Source organism: Vidua macroura, chromosome 1 (genome assembly GCF_024509145.1).
Source record: "Vidua macroura isolate BioBank_ID:100142 chromosome 1, ASM2450914v1, whole genome shotgun sequence".
Taxonomy (NCBI): domain Eukaryota; kingdom Metazoa; phylum Chordata; class Aves; order Passeriformes; family Viduidae; genus Vidua; species Vidua macroura.
The window spans coordinates 120,435,483-120,455,155 of record NC_071571.1 but is presented as its reverse complement, the minus strand read 5'-3'; the positions used below and the strand labels follow the sequence as shown (position 1 = coordinate 120,455,155).

The 19,673-nt window shown below is 34.6% G+C and overlaps 1 protein-coding gene across 7 annotated transcripts in view; it reads right to left on the bottom strand.

Annotated features, from left to right (window-relative positions):
• C1H8orf34 (chromosome 1 C8orf34 homolog) overlaps positions 1-19,673 on the bottom strand; it is a 191,098-nt gene that overhangs the window by 127,829 nt on the left and 43,596 nt on the right. For all 7 annotated transcript variants that reach the window (XM_053991910.1, XM_053991874.1, XM_053991919.1 and 4 more), the window contains exons 5-7: positions 15,498-15,526; positions 9,207-9,376; positions 5,204-5,370 (exon numbers count right to left, since the gene is read on the bottom strand). In XM_053991910.1, the coding sequence (XP_053847885.1) occupies positions 5,204-5,370; positions 9,207-9,376; positions 15,498-15,526 (366 nt within the window). The remainder of the gene's footprint in view (positions 1-5,203; positions 5,371-9,206; positions 9,377-15,497; positions 15,527-19,673) is intronic.

Sequence of the window (19,673 nt, the reverse complement as noted above, 5' to 3'; positions counted from 1 at the left end):
TAGGACTTTAAACACCAAATCCCTCTTCTCTGAAAACAAGTTAAAGCTTTGCTTATTCTCAGATCAACTAAAATATGCTCACAGATGTTTCTGTCTCTTAGCAAATGGCCACAAGATGAAGTGAAATCAATGAACTCCATGAATGACATTAAACAGACCTGCACATTTCTCTTGCTCAGTGACTTTATATATTTGCAGAAAAAAATAGAAAAACTGAATATGGTATTTGCTGGACTTTGACCTCAAAAAGATATTTAAACCCACACCTGATGGAGCCTGAGTGCTCTTCTAGAGGACATCTGTTACACACACACCAGCGCCCCGTATCTGCCACTGAAAACTTTGCAGTGTATAGCACAGCCAGTCTCTGCATGCAGAGGAGGCCTCCTGTCTCCCAGGGGTGTCATTCTCTGTGCATGCCCTACACAGCACATGCCCACTGGTAGTTTTGCCGATTTCCCAATAGCTTCCAAAAACACAAGACTCAGTGAAAGGGAACATTAGGAGCAATTCACACATCTTTCTCCCACACAATCATTCTACTTAAATCACAACAAAACAGGCTACAGGCCAGAAAACTGTTCTAAAGATGTAGTACAAGTCACATCATCTTCCCCAGGGTTTTGTGGTCTCTTTTCTGAAAATTCTGTATTCCAGTCACATAACGGAGAAGGTTTCATTCATCTGGGAAAGTCAACAAAAAGCAACAACCTGTTGCTAGCATTAGTATAATTTATCATGGCTAGAGTCAGCTTCCTGCATGTTATCAAAGACCTTTAGGAACCAAGGAAAACAGGAACGTCTGATAAATCAGAGGAAATGCACTGAAAACACTGCAGATTGCACACCCTTTCATTAATGACTCAGAAGCTCATTAAAAAAGCAGTATAGATATTTAAGGGGTAAACTACCAGACACTGAGCTACAGTCTTATCCTTCAGGCAAATGCAATCTCCACTATATTCTATTTATCTCCTCTTGTTATAAAATGTAAATATATCACTAAACAACCTTTCAAGGGTGTTAAAATGATTAAATAATTAACATTTGAAAGCTCTTGAAGAAAAAAAGAAAGTCTAAAGATTAGAAGAAGAGTTATTAAAGCCAAAAGAACACATCAGGTTTCTCCCAAATCAATAATTGGAAAGTTTATTACTAATTGAAGTGCATTTATATCTTTAAAGATTCTGATTTATTACTGTATAGAAGGAATTACACATAATAAACATGAGGTAAACAATCACTTCAACTTTCACTTCAAATTTATACATTATGGGGAAAAAAGCATTATTTTTGTGAAACCAGCTCCACAGAAAAGAAGAGTTTTACAAGTCCTGATGCTCCAAACACTTAAGTTCAGCTCAGATATAAGATTATTTGCATTGAAATCAGAGAGGCTCTTCAGAATCATACAGACTGGCATCAATTGCAGGAATTTGGCTTCAGTCATCACCACCTTTCACTTCAACCACGGTTGTGTGAGTGAGCTTCCTGGGTACCCTTTGCAGTGGTGCTACAGAGTTAACTACTGCACAGCATCTGTTAACATATGGTAAGACTTTTAGTACCAAGAACACACTTAGAGATTGGGCAAAACTAAGAAATTGCTGCTTGACTATTATAACTAAATATCACAGAATTATAGAATCATTTAGGCTGGAAAAGACCATTAAGATCACCAAGTTCAACCATTGCCCTAGCACTGCCAAGTCCACCACTAAACCATGTCCTTAAGTGCCACATCTGCTTATCTTTTAAATCCCTCCAGGGTTAGTGACTCAGCCATTTCCTTGGGCAGCCTGTTAAAATGCTTGACAAACCTTTCCATGAAAAAACTTTTCCTAATATTTAACCTAAATCTCCCCTGGCATGACTTGTGGCCTTGTCCCGCCACTTGTTACATGTGAGAAGACAGAAAACTCTACTTGGCCTCCTTTCAGAAAGTTGGAGTGTGATAAGGTTTCCTCTAAGCCTCCCCTTCTCCAGGCTAAATGACCTGAGCTGCTCCTCACAGAAATTATTCTCTATACCATTATTGTGTAAAACAACACAGAATGTCTTTTTCATCTTCCTTACTTGTAAAAACTTTAAGAATGTATATTTAAGTCCAAATGTGCTACAGAAATCCTTATACTTTTACTATATGTATGTTTGTGCACAGCAATACACTTAAACAATTATATTCTTACACTTAGTCAATTGATTTTTTAAAACCAAACGAGTCATGCTTTGGTGACTGTATAATCAATATTCACAGCAACTTCAGGGAAAATAACAGTTCAGTCCTCTCCAATGCACATCCATGAGATACTGAGGGAATAACATCATTTCTAAGTCTCAGTGGACTTCACCCAAATGTGAGAGACAGCTTAAGCCCAAATGTCATAGAACTCCAAATGGGCTGCAGAATTTCTCAAAGAACTATGTCGGCTCCTGGTTAGATTTACAAAACACAATACTTGGCATTATGATGTGTAAAAAATGAGTCCCTTGATATAATTTTGTCCCAGACATCAATTGCTACAACCCTTTAACATTTACAAACACATGTGAATTGACAGTTACAGTTCTCAGATTTCTGAAGTCAAGAAGATAATTTCCATTATGATGTTATCAGTCACTAATCTATTGCAGCCATCTGCTTAACTGAACACACTTAGAAAGTCACCGGCATGGGAACAGCCCTCCTATGCATCTTATCTTAAAAAAAAAGTGATAACTAAAATCAGAATATAGCCATGTAACATTCTTTTTCTTCTTTGCACATACATTTCTTTTGAAATGGATAACAATGTAATTGTTTCTTTTATTTGGAATATAAAAGAATTCTAGCAGAAACCTTCATTGACTTACCTAGGCAATGGGGTTTTTTTAAGAAAATATGCAAAAAGTTAGCTTCATGCTTTTAATATCTAAATAAATCAACCAAAATCTGAAAAAGATTCTCTTGAGCACACTTAAAGATGGATGTTTGTGTTCTGCATTTTAAACATAGTGTATGCTTTAAATTATCTGCTATAAATAGTAGAACTGTTTTCCCAGAATCCTGACTTAGGAGCATGAAGTTTTGTAATTTTTTAAGAAAGGGTTTAATAAACAAAAAATACTGAACTCTGAAGAGAGCAAATCAAAGAGCTATATGCAACAATGCCCTGTAATTCAGTGATGGCAGAAAGCCATGATTTGAAATTAGTTATACTGCATATAAGGTGTGTAAAAAGCATCAAAGCAGATAATGGAGTAATGTAGTACCTAATAAAAAACCCAAAAACCAAAAAACCAACAAATAAAATATCCCAACAATCGGAGTATCAGTTACTGACCTGGAAAATATAGGAATGAAAAATACCTATATTAGCTGATAGGAACTGAATTTCTTTAGGTTACCTTCAAAGGAAAACTAAAACATCCTTCCCATGTAACACAGTCATATCCTCAAATTTTGAGCATTTCTGGAGAATGTAGCGTAACCATTATACAAAATATAATACACATACTGTCAGCAAATTGCAAAATGAAAATTAAAATAAAAGACACTTTTTCAGAAGCACAGCACTTTAAATACCAAAATATGCATATAGAACTGTCTCTCAGTGGTTGTTACTATAACATGGCAGTATTATAATCACTACAAGCATGGCTACTCCTCAAATACGTCAGTATTTTGCCTCAGAATCTTACATTCATTAATACAACACCCTACCCAAACTGGAGGTCCTGTTTGTGAACTTTCTTAGTTTTAAGTTTGGTTTGTATTAACTTAGCCAGTTTTGATGAACTGCAGGATAGAAAAATATTCCAGGTTTTGCATGGCACAAAACTAGAATGAATTCTTACAATCAAGTACTTATTAAAAGAAGACCCCAAAGCACTAGTTTGTACATAGATAATTTTCTACCCAAATGTCAAGACACTAGAAAATTCCTTTATACTGCCTTCTTGGTTCCAGATACATTCAGGGATTCAAGGAAGAAAAACCTGTACATCTATTGGATACATTTTGCTCACTATCTGCACAGAAATTAACAAAAAATCTATCCTGTGTGTGATAAACAATGAGTGATCCAGGCCATTCTCTTCTTTCTTGTAAAACAAATGCATGTATCAAACTTTAAACTACTGAAAAATAAGAGGAAATTATTTATTAATTCACAATTAATTGAGCAGAATATATATATATATTTTTACCATGAGCATGGTCAAGCACTGGAACAGGCTGCCCAGAGATGTTGTAGAATCTCCCTCTTTGGAGAGAGTCAAAATTCACTCAGAAAAACTTGCTATGGCTGATCTTTTTGAGCAAAAGGTCGTGCTAGATAACTCCAGCAGTCCCCTCCAACCTCAACTATACTGGGTTTCTTTGAAGACTATAGTAAGGATGCAACAGAAATATAGAGAGTAAAAAGAGCAGCATGTGTTTTCCTTATTTTTAGATTAAGGTCCAACCTGAAAAAGAAAAATCATGCTAGAATTCATAAACTCAAGAGACCTCAGTTATTCTGAGATTGTGAACTTCCCATGCTTTGATCCCACATAAAGTTCCATAGAGCAGAAACTGTGAACAAATAATGAAATCCATGACTGCCTTTTAAGCATCATACACTGAAACTTTGAAAAATAGCAGAAAAGAAATTATTAAGTAAAATTAGAACCATTATTTATTAAATACAGTTAGTAATTTTAGGAAAGGGAGGCAGCAGCAAGCATCAAGTCTTCTAGAGTGCAATTTAAGATACAATACAGTCTAGTGGAAAATTACAATAAAATCCCCTGAAGAGGTTACAAATTCCCATTACATAAGCTTTGTATAGCTAGTTAGTAAAAAAAAATCTACTGAAGTTAAAACTGATACAGCTAAGAAAAAGTAGAACCAGATGAAAGACAGTGAAGCTGATTCTGTTCTTTGTACAGAAATACATTCTGCAAGTAAAATGTGAAAGGGATTTATGTAGGAAACCAAATTAATTACTTTAAGCACCTGAAGCATTTATTTCATGGAATTTGGATGCAGCTGGGAGTTTATCCACACACATTTATGGTCCTCCTTACATTTCTCCTGAAAGTTTCATGTTAAACCCTAATTAACCTTCACACAGCTGCTGAATACTTTAGCTTCAAACATAGGGAGCAGTTTTTGACTAATCTCTGTTTGACTTTTTATAATTAAAAAATTCAGAAAATACACATAATTTTTTGCAGTTACCCAGTAGTTCCATTGCATCATCTTCATTGTCAATGTCTTCTTCAGTTACAGATGGAGCTGTGCTTTGTGCTGAATCAAAGGAGTCCTGAGAAAGCATGGCAGCCAGCAGTTTCTTATGTTGCTGCTGTTGATGTTTTAATCCTTTGGTCTTTGGCTCCATTTTTAAGCTGTGAGGGAGGAAAGCACAACTTTCTCTTACTGGTGCTCTCTTCAAAATACATCACTCATTGGATGTTCTAAGACATTTTGTGTTTTCAGTTTCTACTTTAAAATTTGATTGAATTTGGGAAATTTCCCATTGATTTTTATGTGCACTAATCAAGTCTAAATAATCTACACATATAGAACAGGAAGTCAATTAGTAATCAGTATTGCTAAGCTATTGATAAGCATAGCAAAAAGTTGACAACAAATAACTGCTCTCTAGAGTAGTTTTAATACCATTACCCCAAAGGATTATAACACTTTTCCTGATTTGTTGAGTTGTGCCTCTGACCTAAGTAACAGACTAGTGGAATTGTACAGATGTTAGAAGGGTCTAAGGCAGGACTTGCTACAGTTTGCCATTCCTTACTGTATCAACATAAAACAGACAGGAGTTCATTGCCCCTTTTGTGCCCATGAGGGGCACCTTGTGACTTTACCACCAACACCTCAGACTGTCCTTACAGTCTGTTGCAGGAAGGCAGAATTGTTGCAAATGTATGATTTTTAATATAATCAACAATTGTTCATTTCTCCAGCAATAATAAGATAAAGTGCACCTTGGAGATGAAGAATGGCCTTTGAGTTTAGGACATCAGGTTATGGATGCGGCCTCTGCAAGCTCTAGTTCATTTCTAGTTCTAAGAGACAAGAGTATCTAATAAAAACCACTCAAATTCCCCATTGTGTACATACATTATGCCTGGAGGAAGATTCCCAAGAGCCTTGCATCTTCTCAGAATTCCTCCAAGAAATTTTTCATATAGAAAACTACTAACACTGACTTGGAAATGAGTTTGATCCTATTTTCATGGAGTTCAAATTTCTGAAAGATGAGCTCAGTACCAGCAGGATTGCCCTCAGCACTTTTCTATGGTCTCTTACCACTTATTAATACCTTGCCTTTCTTCCTTACAGCAGCAATAGATAGCAGTGCAAAACCAGTGACAAACACAATCTTTCCTCTGTAGCAATCCAGAACATTAAGGACAAAAAGGTGACCCTTCATCCATTTGACAAGACATCCCTAACAGAGCTACCACAGACTGGCTACATTGTCATTCCCAGTCAGAGCAGTAGTGACACCTGTCCTTTCAGTTGCTCTTTTTTTTATCCTTTTGAGTTACTGGGCTGGGCTTTCAAATATATGACATGTCTGCTTCCATTGTTCATCATCACAGGAATGCATGTTTTCAAGAGGAAATGGTGGTTCTGTCACACTACACTGATGGCACTTACTTTACCAATGATTTGTCATGTCTAATTATTTGGATATTTATATAGTTTTTCATATATGTACCATTTTCTTATGTTTAGTGACAGGTAAAATAAAACATACAACCTGGAAATAATGGAATGATTACAGTTTTGACTTTCCCATTCTTGTATTTTAACTGAGTATTATAATTAGGTCTAAGAGCTTGCTGGCTTATCCCATAGATCCTGATAAATAGTGATAAACAACCGATCACTTTTTATTAAAAGTGTTACTAAATAAATTTTAACAAGATAAAATTGGAAACACTGAATGTGGATATTTAAAATTCCCCTCTCTTTCATTTTCCAAAATGAAACTTATTTTTACAAAAGGCAACTTAACTACATAAGGCTACATTAACTATGAAATAGATTACTGAAATACAGATGACATAGCCAAACTTTCTTTACAACTGATAAAGTGACTCTTTTGAGAGCAAAACACACTCTTCCCACTATTTTTAGATGTACTAGTTATTTGCTACATTAAAACTAAGTTATTATTACCTAGTACTTGTCTTGTGCATTTGGTGTGTGGTCAATTCCAAAATTCTGCATTAATAGCACTTTAATTCACAGTAACACTAAATCAGACCTTGAAGAAACTGACAGTTATTAGTGAACTATTATTAAATATTCAGATTAACCCTGATCAACATGGGTCTTTAAAATTTCCATATACAGTTGACATCAATTTTAGTATCACCATTATTTTCAAGTTCTGCAACTTTATGATTCCTTTACAAGACTGCAAACATGGTTTTTATAAATGCCATACAAAAACTGATGAAATGCTAATGAAGCAAAGAATTGTCCCAGACATAAAATCAGTCATCCAAATGTAAATCCATATGCTGCATGTAATTTAGTAGTTACTCATTTCCACTGAAAATCAGTACTCCCACATAGCAATACATATTTTTCAGTAGGCCTTCAGCACTTACAGCACCTAAAAACAGAGATATCAGTATCCCATGACTCTTTCCTGGCATCAAGTTCTCTATATTCTCCTTATTCACACACCAGGAAACCTGATTTTGTCATCATACTCGACATGATTCCTCAAATACTATACTCAAAGCCATTAATCATATTTTTAATTATAGCATTAGCTGTGAGGTTTCTCTCAGCTTGTACCACCCTCTACAAAGAGAAAAACGTGCTGCTTTGAATCATGTCTGTTGCTCAGAACTAGACCTCTTTGCTCCCTTCTAGAAATTAGACAGAGATGCTTATTTCTTCTCCCTTCTATTGACAGAAGGGATACAATATCCTCAATTTGCTCTGAAACATGGAACAGATCTTTATTCAATGCCTTTACTGAACTGCTGAATAAGGAAAAAGAAACCCAGGCCTGCACAATTAAGCTGCAGTGCCAGTTGCTGACTCCATTATTTTCTCAGGAACTGCACTGAAGAGACCCAGAGTCTGAGTTGTGTTGGTTCCCGTCCAAGGACTGGCTGAGGGATCATTACGACACACTGCTACTTCTTTGAAATAGTAGTACTCACAGCTACCCCCACAATAATCTAATTAAATGAAGTACTCATGGACAACAAATATTCCCAAGATGTGAGGAAAGTTAATGAATGCAGTCGGTAAGAGCACAGCTAGTGACACATTAGTTTCGCTGTGACAGGGAGGTGAATTCCAATGTAGAAGGCACATGGAAGAATGTGAAGTAAAGGAATACCTTATACCTTTTCAAAGGGAAAGCAGAGAGTTTCTGCCTTCTAAAAAAAAGGAAGAAAAAGGTGTCTGTTCCAATCAAAGTACTAGTTATAACTCAGGAGATATGCTCCAAGGCTAAGGGAGAAATGTAGGTGCTTAAGCCAATTAACAGAGGCAGTGCAGAAAATTTATCCCCATTTATCCCCAAAGCAAGGCTGTGAGTATTTAACCTTCTGTGATAAACATATCTTTAAATCATGGAAAATGGACTCCTTGCATTATAATCTCTTCCACATAGCCAAAGCACAAGCTTTTTCAGTCAAGCACAATAAATCTTCAGAAATTATTTACTGCAGAGAACAAAATTTCTCTTTGAGAAAGACTTGTTATTAACACCAAAAAGCTAAGATGTGAAATGAAAATGAATTTAAGAAGTTCTGATAAAAATTATATAGATACTGTTTCCCTTGCCTATCTCTCCTTTAAATGAGAAAGCCAGATTTATCACTTAAGTGTCAAGAAGACTAATAAATAGCTACTACCAGCCCTGGAAAGATGGAAGGGTATGAAGTATCTGAATTAGGCTATACATTACAACATTATTACACAGTGGACCCCAACCATGTCAAAATACACTTAGCTTTTCACATAGGAATAAATCCATAGGATTGCAAATGGGTATTAAGTTAATCATATAGAAAAGCATAAGAAAAAAGTCACATATTAATGACTCCTATTTATTCTGCATGTGCCCACACTATGGCATGAGAATTCAAAACCCTTGTACTCTGCCCTTAGAAATGGAATTTTTGTAACAAAGACAGCTCTGTTTTACAAAATATAAAGTTTCTAGGCCAGATCAAAAACCCACCTTCCTCCAGGACTGCTGCTATCCTCACTGTCCCACTGCTCATTTTTATTTCTTGGTATTGGTGGCTGCAGCATCTCAGCAGCCAGAGGGTCTGCATCATTTTCTTCACGGCCAATCCATTCTCCAATAACACGAGGTCTGAGAAGGGGGGTGCTAAAACCTGCTGTGTCCTGAAGAGAAAAAACAAAACAAAACAAAACAGGAAAAAAAAATGCACTGCTTGTTCTCAACCATAGATGTAAACAGAGAAAGAAAAAAAAATTTCGAAGTACAAAACCAATACATTGCATTATCATTTCAGAGGGCTGCAAAATACCTAGAAAAAATGATGGACTAATGAAAAGTTCCCCATTAACAAAATTCCAAGAAATAATTGTGTACACTGATGCCCTGGTGCCTCAAATCATTCACTTATTTTTTTTTAATTGCAACTGTAGAAAAATCACCTTTTTTATTAAATGCACAGCTCTTAAAACCTTCAGTATATCTGTTCTGCTAAGCAACACAAGGCCATTTGTATAAAAAAACCAGCCAAAAGACGGTTGTAGATTAATAGCTACACTCTTATTTGCATTATGAATTAATGCAAAACTAATAAATAGATCTGCATTTTGCATTTTAAAAATAACCCTGCTGGGCTTTACATAATGCATCTTTCTATTCTGAAAATAGTATTAACATTTGAATAAAATGCATTTCTGAAACTATTTTTAACCACTTACTGGAGGACAATAAACTGGACAGGATTACAAGAAGCAAGCAGAATATAACTGACATATTCAAAACAATAGCAGTAACTTGCACCATCATATTAGGAATTTAGATTAAAGAAACAAGTTGTCCTTAAGTTCTATGAAAAAGCACTCTGCTGTAATGAGTATCTCTGTTTTTAATTTTACTAGAATGGTTGTAGATAAAGGGTCATGTATAACAGCATAGTCAAACTAAAAAACACACCTGTATACCAGAAAAGAAAAAGATATTAAATTATGGGATAAGAATAATTATTTTTCTTTAATTAAACTGTTTATAGGTTACTAAAGATATTTCAAATATAGTGTGCCTAATTAGGAGAGATATATTCCTATTGTTTAACAAGTGAAAATTATAGGAAAGCAAATCCTTAGCAAATCCTTGGCTGTTACCTAACTTAGTGCCTCAGTAAACATTCCTGCCATAAAAGAATGTTTTCCAAACAAAAAGCATCCAGAAAAAGTACAGTACACTAACTAGGTAGCCTAGAAACCATATTTTATCTCCTTCCTAAAAACAAGCCATTTTTGAAATCTCCTCCTAATTGAAACAGATACAGTAAAAGCAGTTTGAAGTAGAAGCCTCTATTGAAATGAAAGTAACAAAAAAAAAAAAATGCTGCAAAGTGCTTTCAACATCAATATATTTACCCTCTGGCTATATGCTGCAATTTTGCTGAGCACAAGAACCTCTATTTTAAGAGTCAAATGTAACCCTGGCCCTGGATCTGACTCACTCACCCTTGTTCTTTTGTTTAGCTTTCTGCAATGTGCCTATGAGTGCTTTTCCACACTCCACTCCCCAAACCTCTGTCCATATTTGTCCATCACTTGACTGACTAATTCACTTTCACACAATGCTTTTTTTCTACAAGGACCACTGAAACTTGAATCTATGGCTTCAGATGTTTTAGGATACTTAACCACTGGAGTTGGGGTTTTTTATCTACTTACAAATAGATGTTTTGTGTGTCTATTTGGAGCTGTGGCATAGTCAGGTAATGTAGACTAGATGACAGTCACCTCTGGGCACTTGACAAGTGCAAATTGTCACAAGTGTGGTAGTTCTTGTGAGCTTAGAAAAAAAATTATTTTGCTGCTCATAATGCCTTCATTACACAAGGTGCTTACGTTAGTTAATTAACCATCTGGCCCCTTCTGAGGTTTATTCCTGTTATTCTAGCTATTTTATCCCGTCCCTTTCTCCCTAGGATAATTTCTAATAATTAATAAAAATTGTTCCTGGAACTAGTTAGTTAGAATAACTTGCACTGTCAATCTTGCTAAAAGCTTTCAGTCCCTTAAATGAAAATGCAAAAGCACCAAAAAATTTGCCCATAAGTTTTTCCTGACACTATGCACTGCAAAATCAGCATATGAATAAGTAAAACATGAATTTTGTGATTCTCCTTGCTATGCTAATTTTTTTCATAGGCATTCTAGGGATAAAGTAGCACTTTCATAATCTACTTCTCAGAAATGTAATTTATATTACATAGTCATGCTTTGCCTCACTTTATCACCTTGCTTTCCTTTTTTTAATTGTGTTAGATTAGTACAATATGGTTTCACTGACCTAATTTATTGTCCTCCTTTCAACTACATAAGCAGCCTCATTGGAAACACCAAATGGAGAAGAAGAGACAGCTCTATTCAGAACATCAGGATGTTTATTTGGCAGTCTATTTCAAAGGCTGCAAAATATTGAGATGAAGTATTCTGTTCTCAAACAAGATGTTATAGTTTTGGTTGATTTCTTCATATAAACTTTAGAATCTTAATTGATTTCCAATTTATATTCACCTATAAATAACAGAAGATATTGACAGTGACATTAGTGTGCACAGAAATATTTTCAGTACAGCTAGGTATTTAAATCTGTACTAAAAGAGCACTATTTCATGGTGCAGTCCAGGTGTCATCCACTGATCCACATCAGTGGCTACCAATTTGACACACTCAAACTTCCTTTATGTGGAGAAAAGGAGAAGGGAAAGACTGACAGACAGCTGATTCTCCTCTACATGCTGAGCTGAGATGTGGTTGCTGAATGCAACCTCTACCCGAAAGGACAACATTTGTATATCCATTTATTTATGCATCACTTAAAAAGCTCTATTCCTATTTTCTGATATGGATTTTGAGAGAATCTCCATAGTGAGAAATACCTTGGGATGAGAATAAATTAATTTATTTTTATGACTTAAGAATAATTGTTTCCTCTATTTTATTAATAGTAACCTGTTTTCATTTTAGAATACTACATATAAGAAGAAACTATGTCCTAAACAGCATAGAATTTTTTTTTTAATATTAACATTGAGGGTCAAAGTCTACTATTAATTTTTAGATCTTCACTTGGGTCTAACTCTGGATCTCTAATACTTAAGTGTCTCCCATTAGTAGTGTTTGAAGTGACTGAAAGATATCACTGGGAATTCCAGACAAATGTCACAATGTTATGACAGGTCTCACTCTTCTAGAGTTTTCCTCCAGAGTTCTTTTTTCAGCCTAGAACTCTGTGAATATAAAAAAAAAAAAAAAAGGTGAACATCCTAGCTCTTCTTTGTTTACATTAAACCCTTGACATTATGCATGGAAGTGTGCAGTTTCCTAAAATCCTTCAATAGTTTCTGTTCAGTGGCAATGAGGGTGAGTCAGTTCAGAAATATGTATTATATTAAATCTGCATTTTAAAATATGTGACTGACAAGGTATCCCTTCTTATCTCCTTTCCTTACACAATGTGCTTGCAGTGCTGGTTTCTGACATTACATAGCCTCCATGGCCTAGAGACAGAGGCTGAATCATCAAGAGAGACAGAACACCTCTGAAAGCCTGAAGTAAATGAAAAAGAAGGTAATTGCTACAATAAGCCTATTTTAATTGCAGTAATTTTCATTTTTATTTTGCTTTTCTTTTCAAGGTTACTAGTGAACTCAGAAATTTTAGGAGATTATGTCAAAATGGAAAATTCCATATTGACTGAAGGCTCACCTCATATGCCTGTATTTTCTCTATTACTGTCTTGGACAAAAAGCTCTAAGTACTGACAAAAAGCTAATACTAGGAGATATTTGACAAGAATCCATTTAAGTGAAACATTCTTTCACAAAAGAGATTCAGAGCAAACGGTTTTCCAAATCCAAATGCTAGAGTAACTAAGCAACTAACTAATTAACCGGATTACTTGGAGGAGGAGTTACATCAACCAAAAATGCTGATTAAGTATTAGCCTGACAAAGGAAGCTAGAAGTTACTGAACCCAGAAAGAAATATTTTTTTTTTAAAAAAAGACAATCAGAAACAAAAATAAAGAATCAAAAATAAAGAAACACACACATGCATTCTCTATTTTCTCTAGGTTCATAATCTAAACCATAGATAAAACAGCATAATTATGGGCTCTGTCATACTCTTAGTTCCCCAAAATATCCCTGTTCATCAAGGAAGTAAAGCAAGGAAGAGCATACATTAAAGTTTTATATGTCTCTCATAACATCTCTGCAATGCTGATGTTTTACTACAATCCAATGCCAAGTTTGGCCATGCTGTTCTAGTCCAAAGACATGGACCTGATGAGTTAAATTGTTAATCCAAACCATAGATGAATGTGATTTCAAAAATTATTCAGTGCTGCTACAGTTTAGATAAGGAAGCTCTAGTATCAGCATGTATTAAAAAATTAAGACTTGACTGCATTTATACCTGAAAAATAAACATCGCCTGTGAACACATTTAGGTGAAATAGAACCAATTCTCTTTAATGTTAAAATAACGATTATCAGGTTGTCTTTAGCTGCTTTTGGCCCAAGACAAATAATACATGTAGAAACAGGTCACAGGAACATTTCAGGAATTAGCTTGTATAAGGGATCATTCCTAGGAGGCAGGATTCCACAGAATGGTCCTGGCTATGCTTATATTCTTAAAACAGACTAGATTTTACATTAATTAAAAATCCTTAAAGGGTCAAACAAGAAATAGAAATGAAGGTCACTAAAAATCATGGAGATTAAGAAAAAATCACTCTTCTTCTCTAAATCTATGCTGAAAGCCTGTTGAGCTGCACTGCACAATTGGTTTATGCTAGAGAGTTTAATTGTTTGGGGTTTTGTAGAAATAACTTTTGACTTCAAGAACATTCAATCTATTAATTGAATGTATATAACCTAATTCCAAGGTTTTTTTTTAAAAAAAGCCTACCACCTTCCAGTTTTAAATTATAAAAATAAAGTATATAGTAACAAAAAAACCCTGACTCTTCACTCAAACTGCATCCTGTGGAAATTCCCCAATTATGTTATCCATCTCGTTTTTCACATTGAATAACTAAATTTACAAAACATTTTTTTAAAAAATAAGATATTACAGTTTAATAAAAACCAAATCAACCAGAAATTATTTGCTAAAATATATATGCAAAAAGTATGTGATACCAGGCTCTAGCCTAAATTGTCTTTTTCCTCCCTCAAAGAGTATCCTAGAGGGTTTTTTCAACAACAAAAACATAACCAATTAAGTTCTTGATAAGTATTTTTAAAGGTGAGGGTTGTAATGGAATGACTTTCTAATTGTGTTTACTATCACTTCTGAGCCCAGTTATTGAAACTGTGGGAAGACTTAGGCCATAGTTTGGAAATGGCAGCCACAGATGCACTTGAGTGCACTGTAACATTAATCAGTCTTATCTAAGTGGCCTTCCTTGGAGAATGCAGTGATGGTATTTTATACGCACTTTTGTCAGAAGGATTTGTGTCCTCATTTTACCAGCGGAAATGAAAGTTACTTAAAAAAAACAATTAGGCATTATTCCTGTGTCTTATATACCTTTTGAACTCATTGTCCTGACAGCAATGGTTTCTGACACCAAGAACACAACGCAAGTTTCTTGGCACTAGAAGCACACTGCTGTTCATTGCTGAGAATAGGGAAGAAAAATTGGTTCTGTTTGCATAAGTACTTAAATAAACCCAGCTTGATTACTCTTTCAATATAGAATTTATTATATCTAGAATTAAAATTCATGCTAACTGTGTAAGGTATCAAAAATGGCCAGAACTGAAGAGATCATTTTTGTGTTCAGCAAGGAGGTAAAGACTGATCTTTATGCCTTGTGCATTCCTGAGTAAATCTGAGTGGTAAAAATAATTTCTAAGTATTCTCACAAATCATATTTAGGAATGCAGAATTCAATTTCATGAATAAAAGGTATTCAAGGATGAATGTTTCCAAAAGTACACAAAGTAATCCAACAGACTATATTAAGCAAAGATGGTGTCAAGATCAAAAGTATTTCCATGGTCTCATTAAGAATCTCTTAAACTCAGTCACTTATTTTTTTCCACACTTGACTGCCCACCCTTGGTCAAGATCATAATGTATCCACATATACTGTACTTACCCATATAGCTTTCCATACCCAAACTTCCTCTGAACCCAACAGAACAGACACGTATATGCCAGGACAGTGGCATGTGCCTTATCATAATCATCTGCCTCTTTGTATTGCTCATTAGACATCTTTTATCAGTCTTACCTTATCGAGTTCATCAGAAATAGCAATGCCTGAAAACAAAACAGATTGAAAAAAACATTTAGAAAATTTAGGAAAATGCTTTCTAGACGTCTTTTACTTTGGTAAGTAAAAGTAACGTTAAATCTGAAAACTATACATACTGTTCTCTGCATGCTGTTGTACCATACAATGTATCATATTTTGTTCCATTATGAAATTGCCTGGAAACAATATACTCTTCATGTTCCTCAGCCGAAATATTATCAAAATGACTTTTCAAAAAATGTGGAAATTAAAATGGCAGATCTGCCAGTAAAGTGACAACAAATTTAAGCATACAGCTATCTGCTTTCTAAAATTAAATCAGCAATATCAGATTTACCAATGGACACATTATGATTCAAATCTCACCCTGACCAGCATGTATAACACGTTATGCGGCAATTACAGGGCAATATGCACATTTCTCTTCTCTCTTTCTTCACAATGCAAAGTGGAAATGAACCTATAAAACCAGGTGAAACTTCAGAGAATAAAGTAAAATTTCTCAATAGAATGCAAAATATAATAAAATATAAAAAAAAATATAATAAAATATAAAAAATAATCCTAAATCCTCTGAACAAGAACTTGTATATTTGGTCATTTTTTCTGCAGATGCCTGCTCAAGGCTTTGCTATGCTTGCTTCCATCATATCACATTTCAATTATTTCTATTCTGTAGCACATTAAATATGCAGAGTTGGTCTCAGAATTTTTAACTTTTTACAAACATCAGTATACTACAAGGAGTGCTCAAGTCATCATATATATATATATAATCCTACTATATTGAAAAATCTGATAGATTGGAAGCAAGCATCTCTTATATTCTTATGAGATTTTATAAGAAACATTTCCAAATTAGAACTTCAAAATCAAAGAAAAGTTTCTCCTGGTGGTGAAAATAAGTGAAATACATAAGAAGAAGACACACTTGAAAATTGTTTTCTAAATCATATATCATGTTATCAAGACACCTTCTTTGACAAAATGTAAGAGATTATATTGCAAAATATGTATTATCAGCTGAGTAGAGAGCTGATTTTACTCTTTCTAAAATCACACTAAAGAGTGCAGCAGTTTAAGCTAATATATAAGTTTGTACATATGTAAGTCTATACTATTTGATATACCATAACTACATGAACTCTTTGGGGTTTTTTACTGTGCTTTTCATCATTAACTCTATTTGGCTAATTCTCAGTTTAGATTAATTCCTTACAGCAATTTCTGTTTTTAAAGGAACAAAGTGCTAAGAGAACTGCAATTATAAAGACCTCATCAACACATAAGAAATATGGCAGGAGTTAAATATTTACAGCAATTCAATAGTACTAAAGTGGATCAAATTGAAGAAGATCTTTGACTAATAAGCTTTGACTAATCCTTCTATCCCTCACTGCAATTAGCCAATTTTTAATAACTTCAGACTATTATTTAGTCCAGACACATTATTAATGGCCATAGAGTATAATAGCCAGGTTGCATCAACCAAACTTTAAGATGTTATGAATTTCTTCAATCTCAAATTGACATCTGGAGAGAAGACAATTTCATTCTTGAAGGTAGTAAAAACCTAATTCAAGCTTCTTTTCACTTCGTCTTTGAAAACCTGGCTACAATCAACCAGTTCTCCATCACATGGATGCATTTTGCTTAACCAAGGTCAATCCATTCTTCAACCACATATACTCGCTAAACAGTCAAATTAATTTTTCTTAGCAATTTCCCATAATGTTAATATAGTTCATTTGGTTTTGATATAGGCATATTGAAGACTAGTACCCTTTTCTTCTGCTTTCACATATCCCTGTGAATGTGTACTTGTAACTTGGGAGTGGACAGAAGGGCAATTTTATCTTGTCTTGACTCACCCCTTAAAATATATTTTTTTTAAAGTATGATAAAAGAAAATATAACAGGTAATCCTGTCATTTCCAAAAATCTGTTCCAAAAAATGCCAAATGTTTTTTACCACCCAATTGCCCATGTTGCCTATCAAAGATCAGTACTAAAAGAACAAAGTAGCAAAAGCAGTATGCAAAAAACAGTACGCACTACTATATGTCTCACTCAAAAAGCTTTGCTAACCTCTCTGATTATATTACATATAAGACATAAAATTTTAAAATATCCATAATTTAAATGACTGTGCTTTTAGCAAAATGCTTTGTGTAAGTCCTATTGCTCCCTAGAACTTTGAATTTAGAGAAGAGACTGAACTGAGTAACTGAATTGACCAGAATGCCTCAAATTTCTTCTTTACTAAATTGGAAACAGGAGCAAGACATGAAAAAAAGAACTGTATTTTTTAGACAAGCATGTAGAGAATTAGCAGCTTCTGAGGACACGTTGCCAAAATAAAATTTTACAAACTTAGAAATCTTTGATCTTTGCAATCACAGAATTAAACCTGCAAACTCTTTTTAGCTCTCTCTCTCTAGTGTGGCATCAAGAGAAAAGAAAAAGGATTCTGGAGAAGAAACTTTTTAAGGAGCTTGTTACAGCACTCTTAGCACGATGATTCTTCTGGAGGTGGTATTTACCATGTCAGTCACACAGAACTTTTTGTTGTCTTGAGCCTCATTAATATTAACAGCACTCTTTTAGTCACTGATAACACAACTCCATCAGCAGATACCAGGATAAATAACCCCAAAAAACGTTTGATGTAGAACACTTGCTTCATTCCAAGACACTACTGCACCACAGTTAGTGTGTGCCCAACTCTTAACAATTTTCTTCGCAATTGCCAAACTCATAGAATGTCTTGGCTGACTGAGAGGAGGGGGATTGGCACCCTGTGTGCAGTAGACATAAAATCCTAACAACGACGACATTTTTTGGATGCAGATGTCAGGTGGAATAATATGTACTCCAGTTTTCACAAAATAACACCTCAAAAAATTGAAATTCTTGCATATTTACCATAACCTTAAATAAAAAAAACTTGACCAAAGAAACCTTAATCCCGAGTCCTAAGAATAAAACTAGAGATAGTCACCATTATTGTACAAGAGTATTTAGGATTCCTGTTAATTTCTTAACCCTTAGCAGACTCATGACTTTTCCGTAGTCAAAATAGGTTACTGTCAGCTACTTTATTTTCAAATAATACATTGACAATTTAAAATTGTTTCATTTCTATAAAGAAATTGTAACAATGGTTGCTATCTCTGGTTCATGTAATTGCTAGTATCCAGACATCAGCATATTTCAAAAAGAAAACCCTTTTGTCACTTCTTTGTATAGGTGACAGAAAGTAATTGCTTATGCTCTCTGCACTTTCTATAATTGTTTTCATTTACCTTTTATATATTCAAAATAGAAAAACAGCATAATAAAATCACAGAACACTAGAGGCAAAGGGAAAGCCCATTCCATGAAAATACTAAACAGAAATAACATTGCAGTTTTAAGTAAAACATTCATAGGTATAGCCAAAATGTCCATACACTAAAAACCTTCAACCTGACAATTCAGTCACTTCACACTGTAACCTTTTCCACCAAAACTTAATCCTAATCACAAAAAAACTCTTAATACCAGAAAAGCTGACACATCTAGTTTATTCAACTGTAAACCCTATGACTTTGTTAGAATAAAAGTTACTATGAACAACTATTTCTGACTTCCCCCAGCTTAGAGCATTTAAAGACTGACTCTGGATGATGATGAATGTAGAAAATGGAAAACTGCATCATCATTGCCCTCCTGCAAGACACTGACCAGCAGATAAGAAGGGGACTGTTAAAAGTGCTTCCCTGCCTTTGTTGGGAGAGGTCTTCTGATGTCAAAAGCAAATCCTCCAGAAATAGAGTATGCTTTACCTTTTCTTTTATAGCAGCTGTTTCTCACAGACAATGTTTGCCATAGTTTTATATCATAAAACTGACAACTATACAGTAGAACAACTACTCTTACTAACCATCGAAAATAAAGGCATGAGAAGTTTGCTTTCCACCATCAGCTAAGGCTCATGGGCAAGGTTTAACATGATAATTATTTAGGTAGCAAGCTGCCAATTTCACACCTTTAAAAAATTCCTCCCTTTTACAAGTAGTTACTGGTGCTGCAATTTGATCAGGCATCACAAGCATCCAGCCAGGGCACTTGTTTCTACTTTAGGATGTAACAACCCTCTGTGCTGTAAGG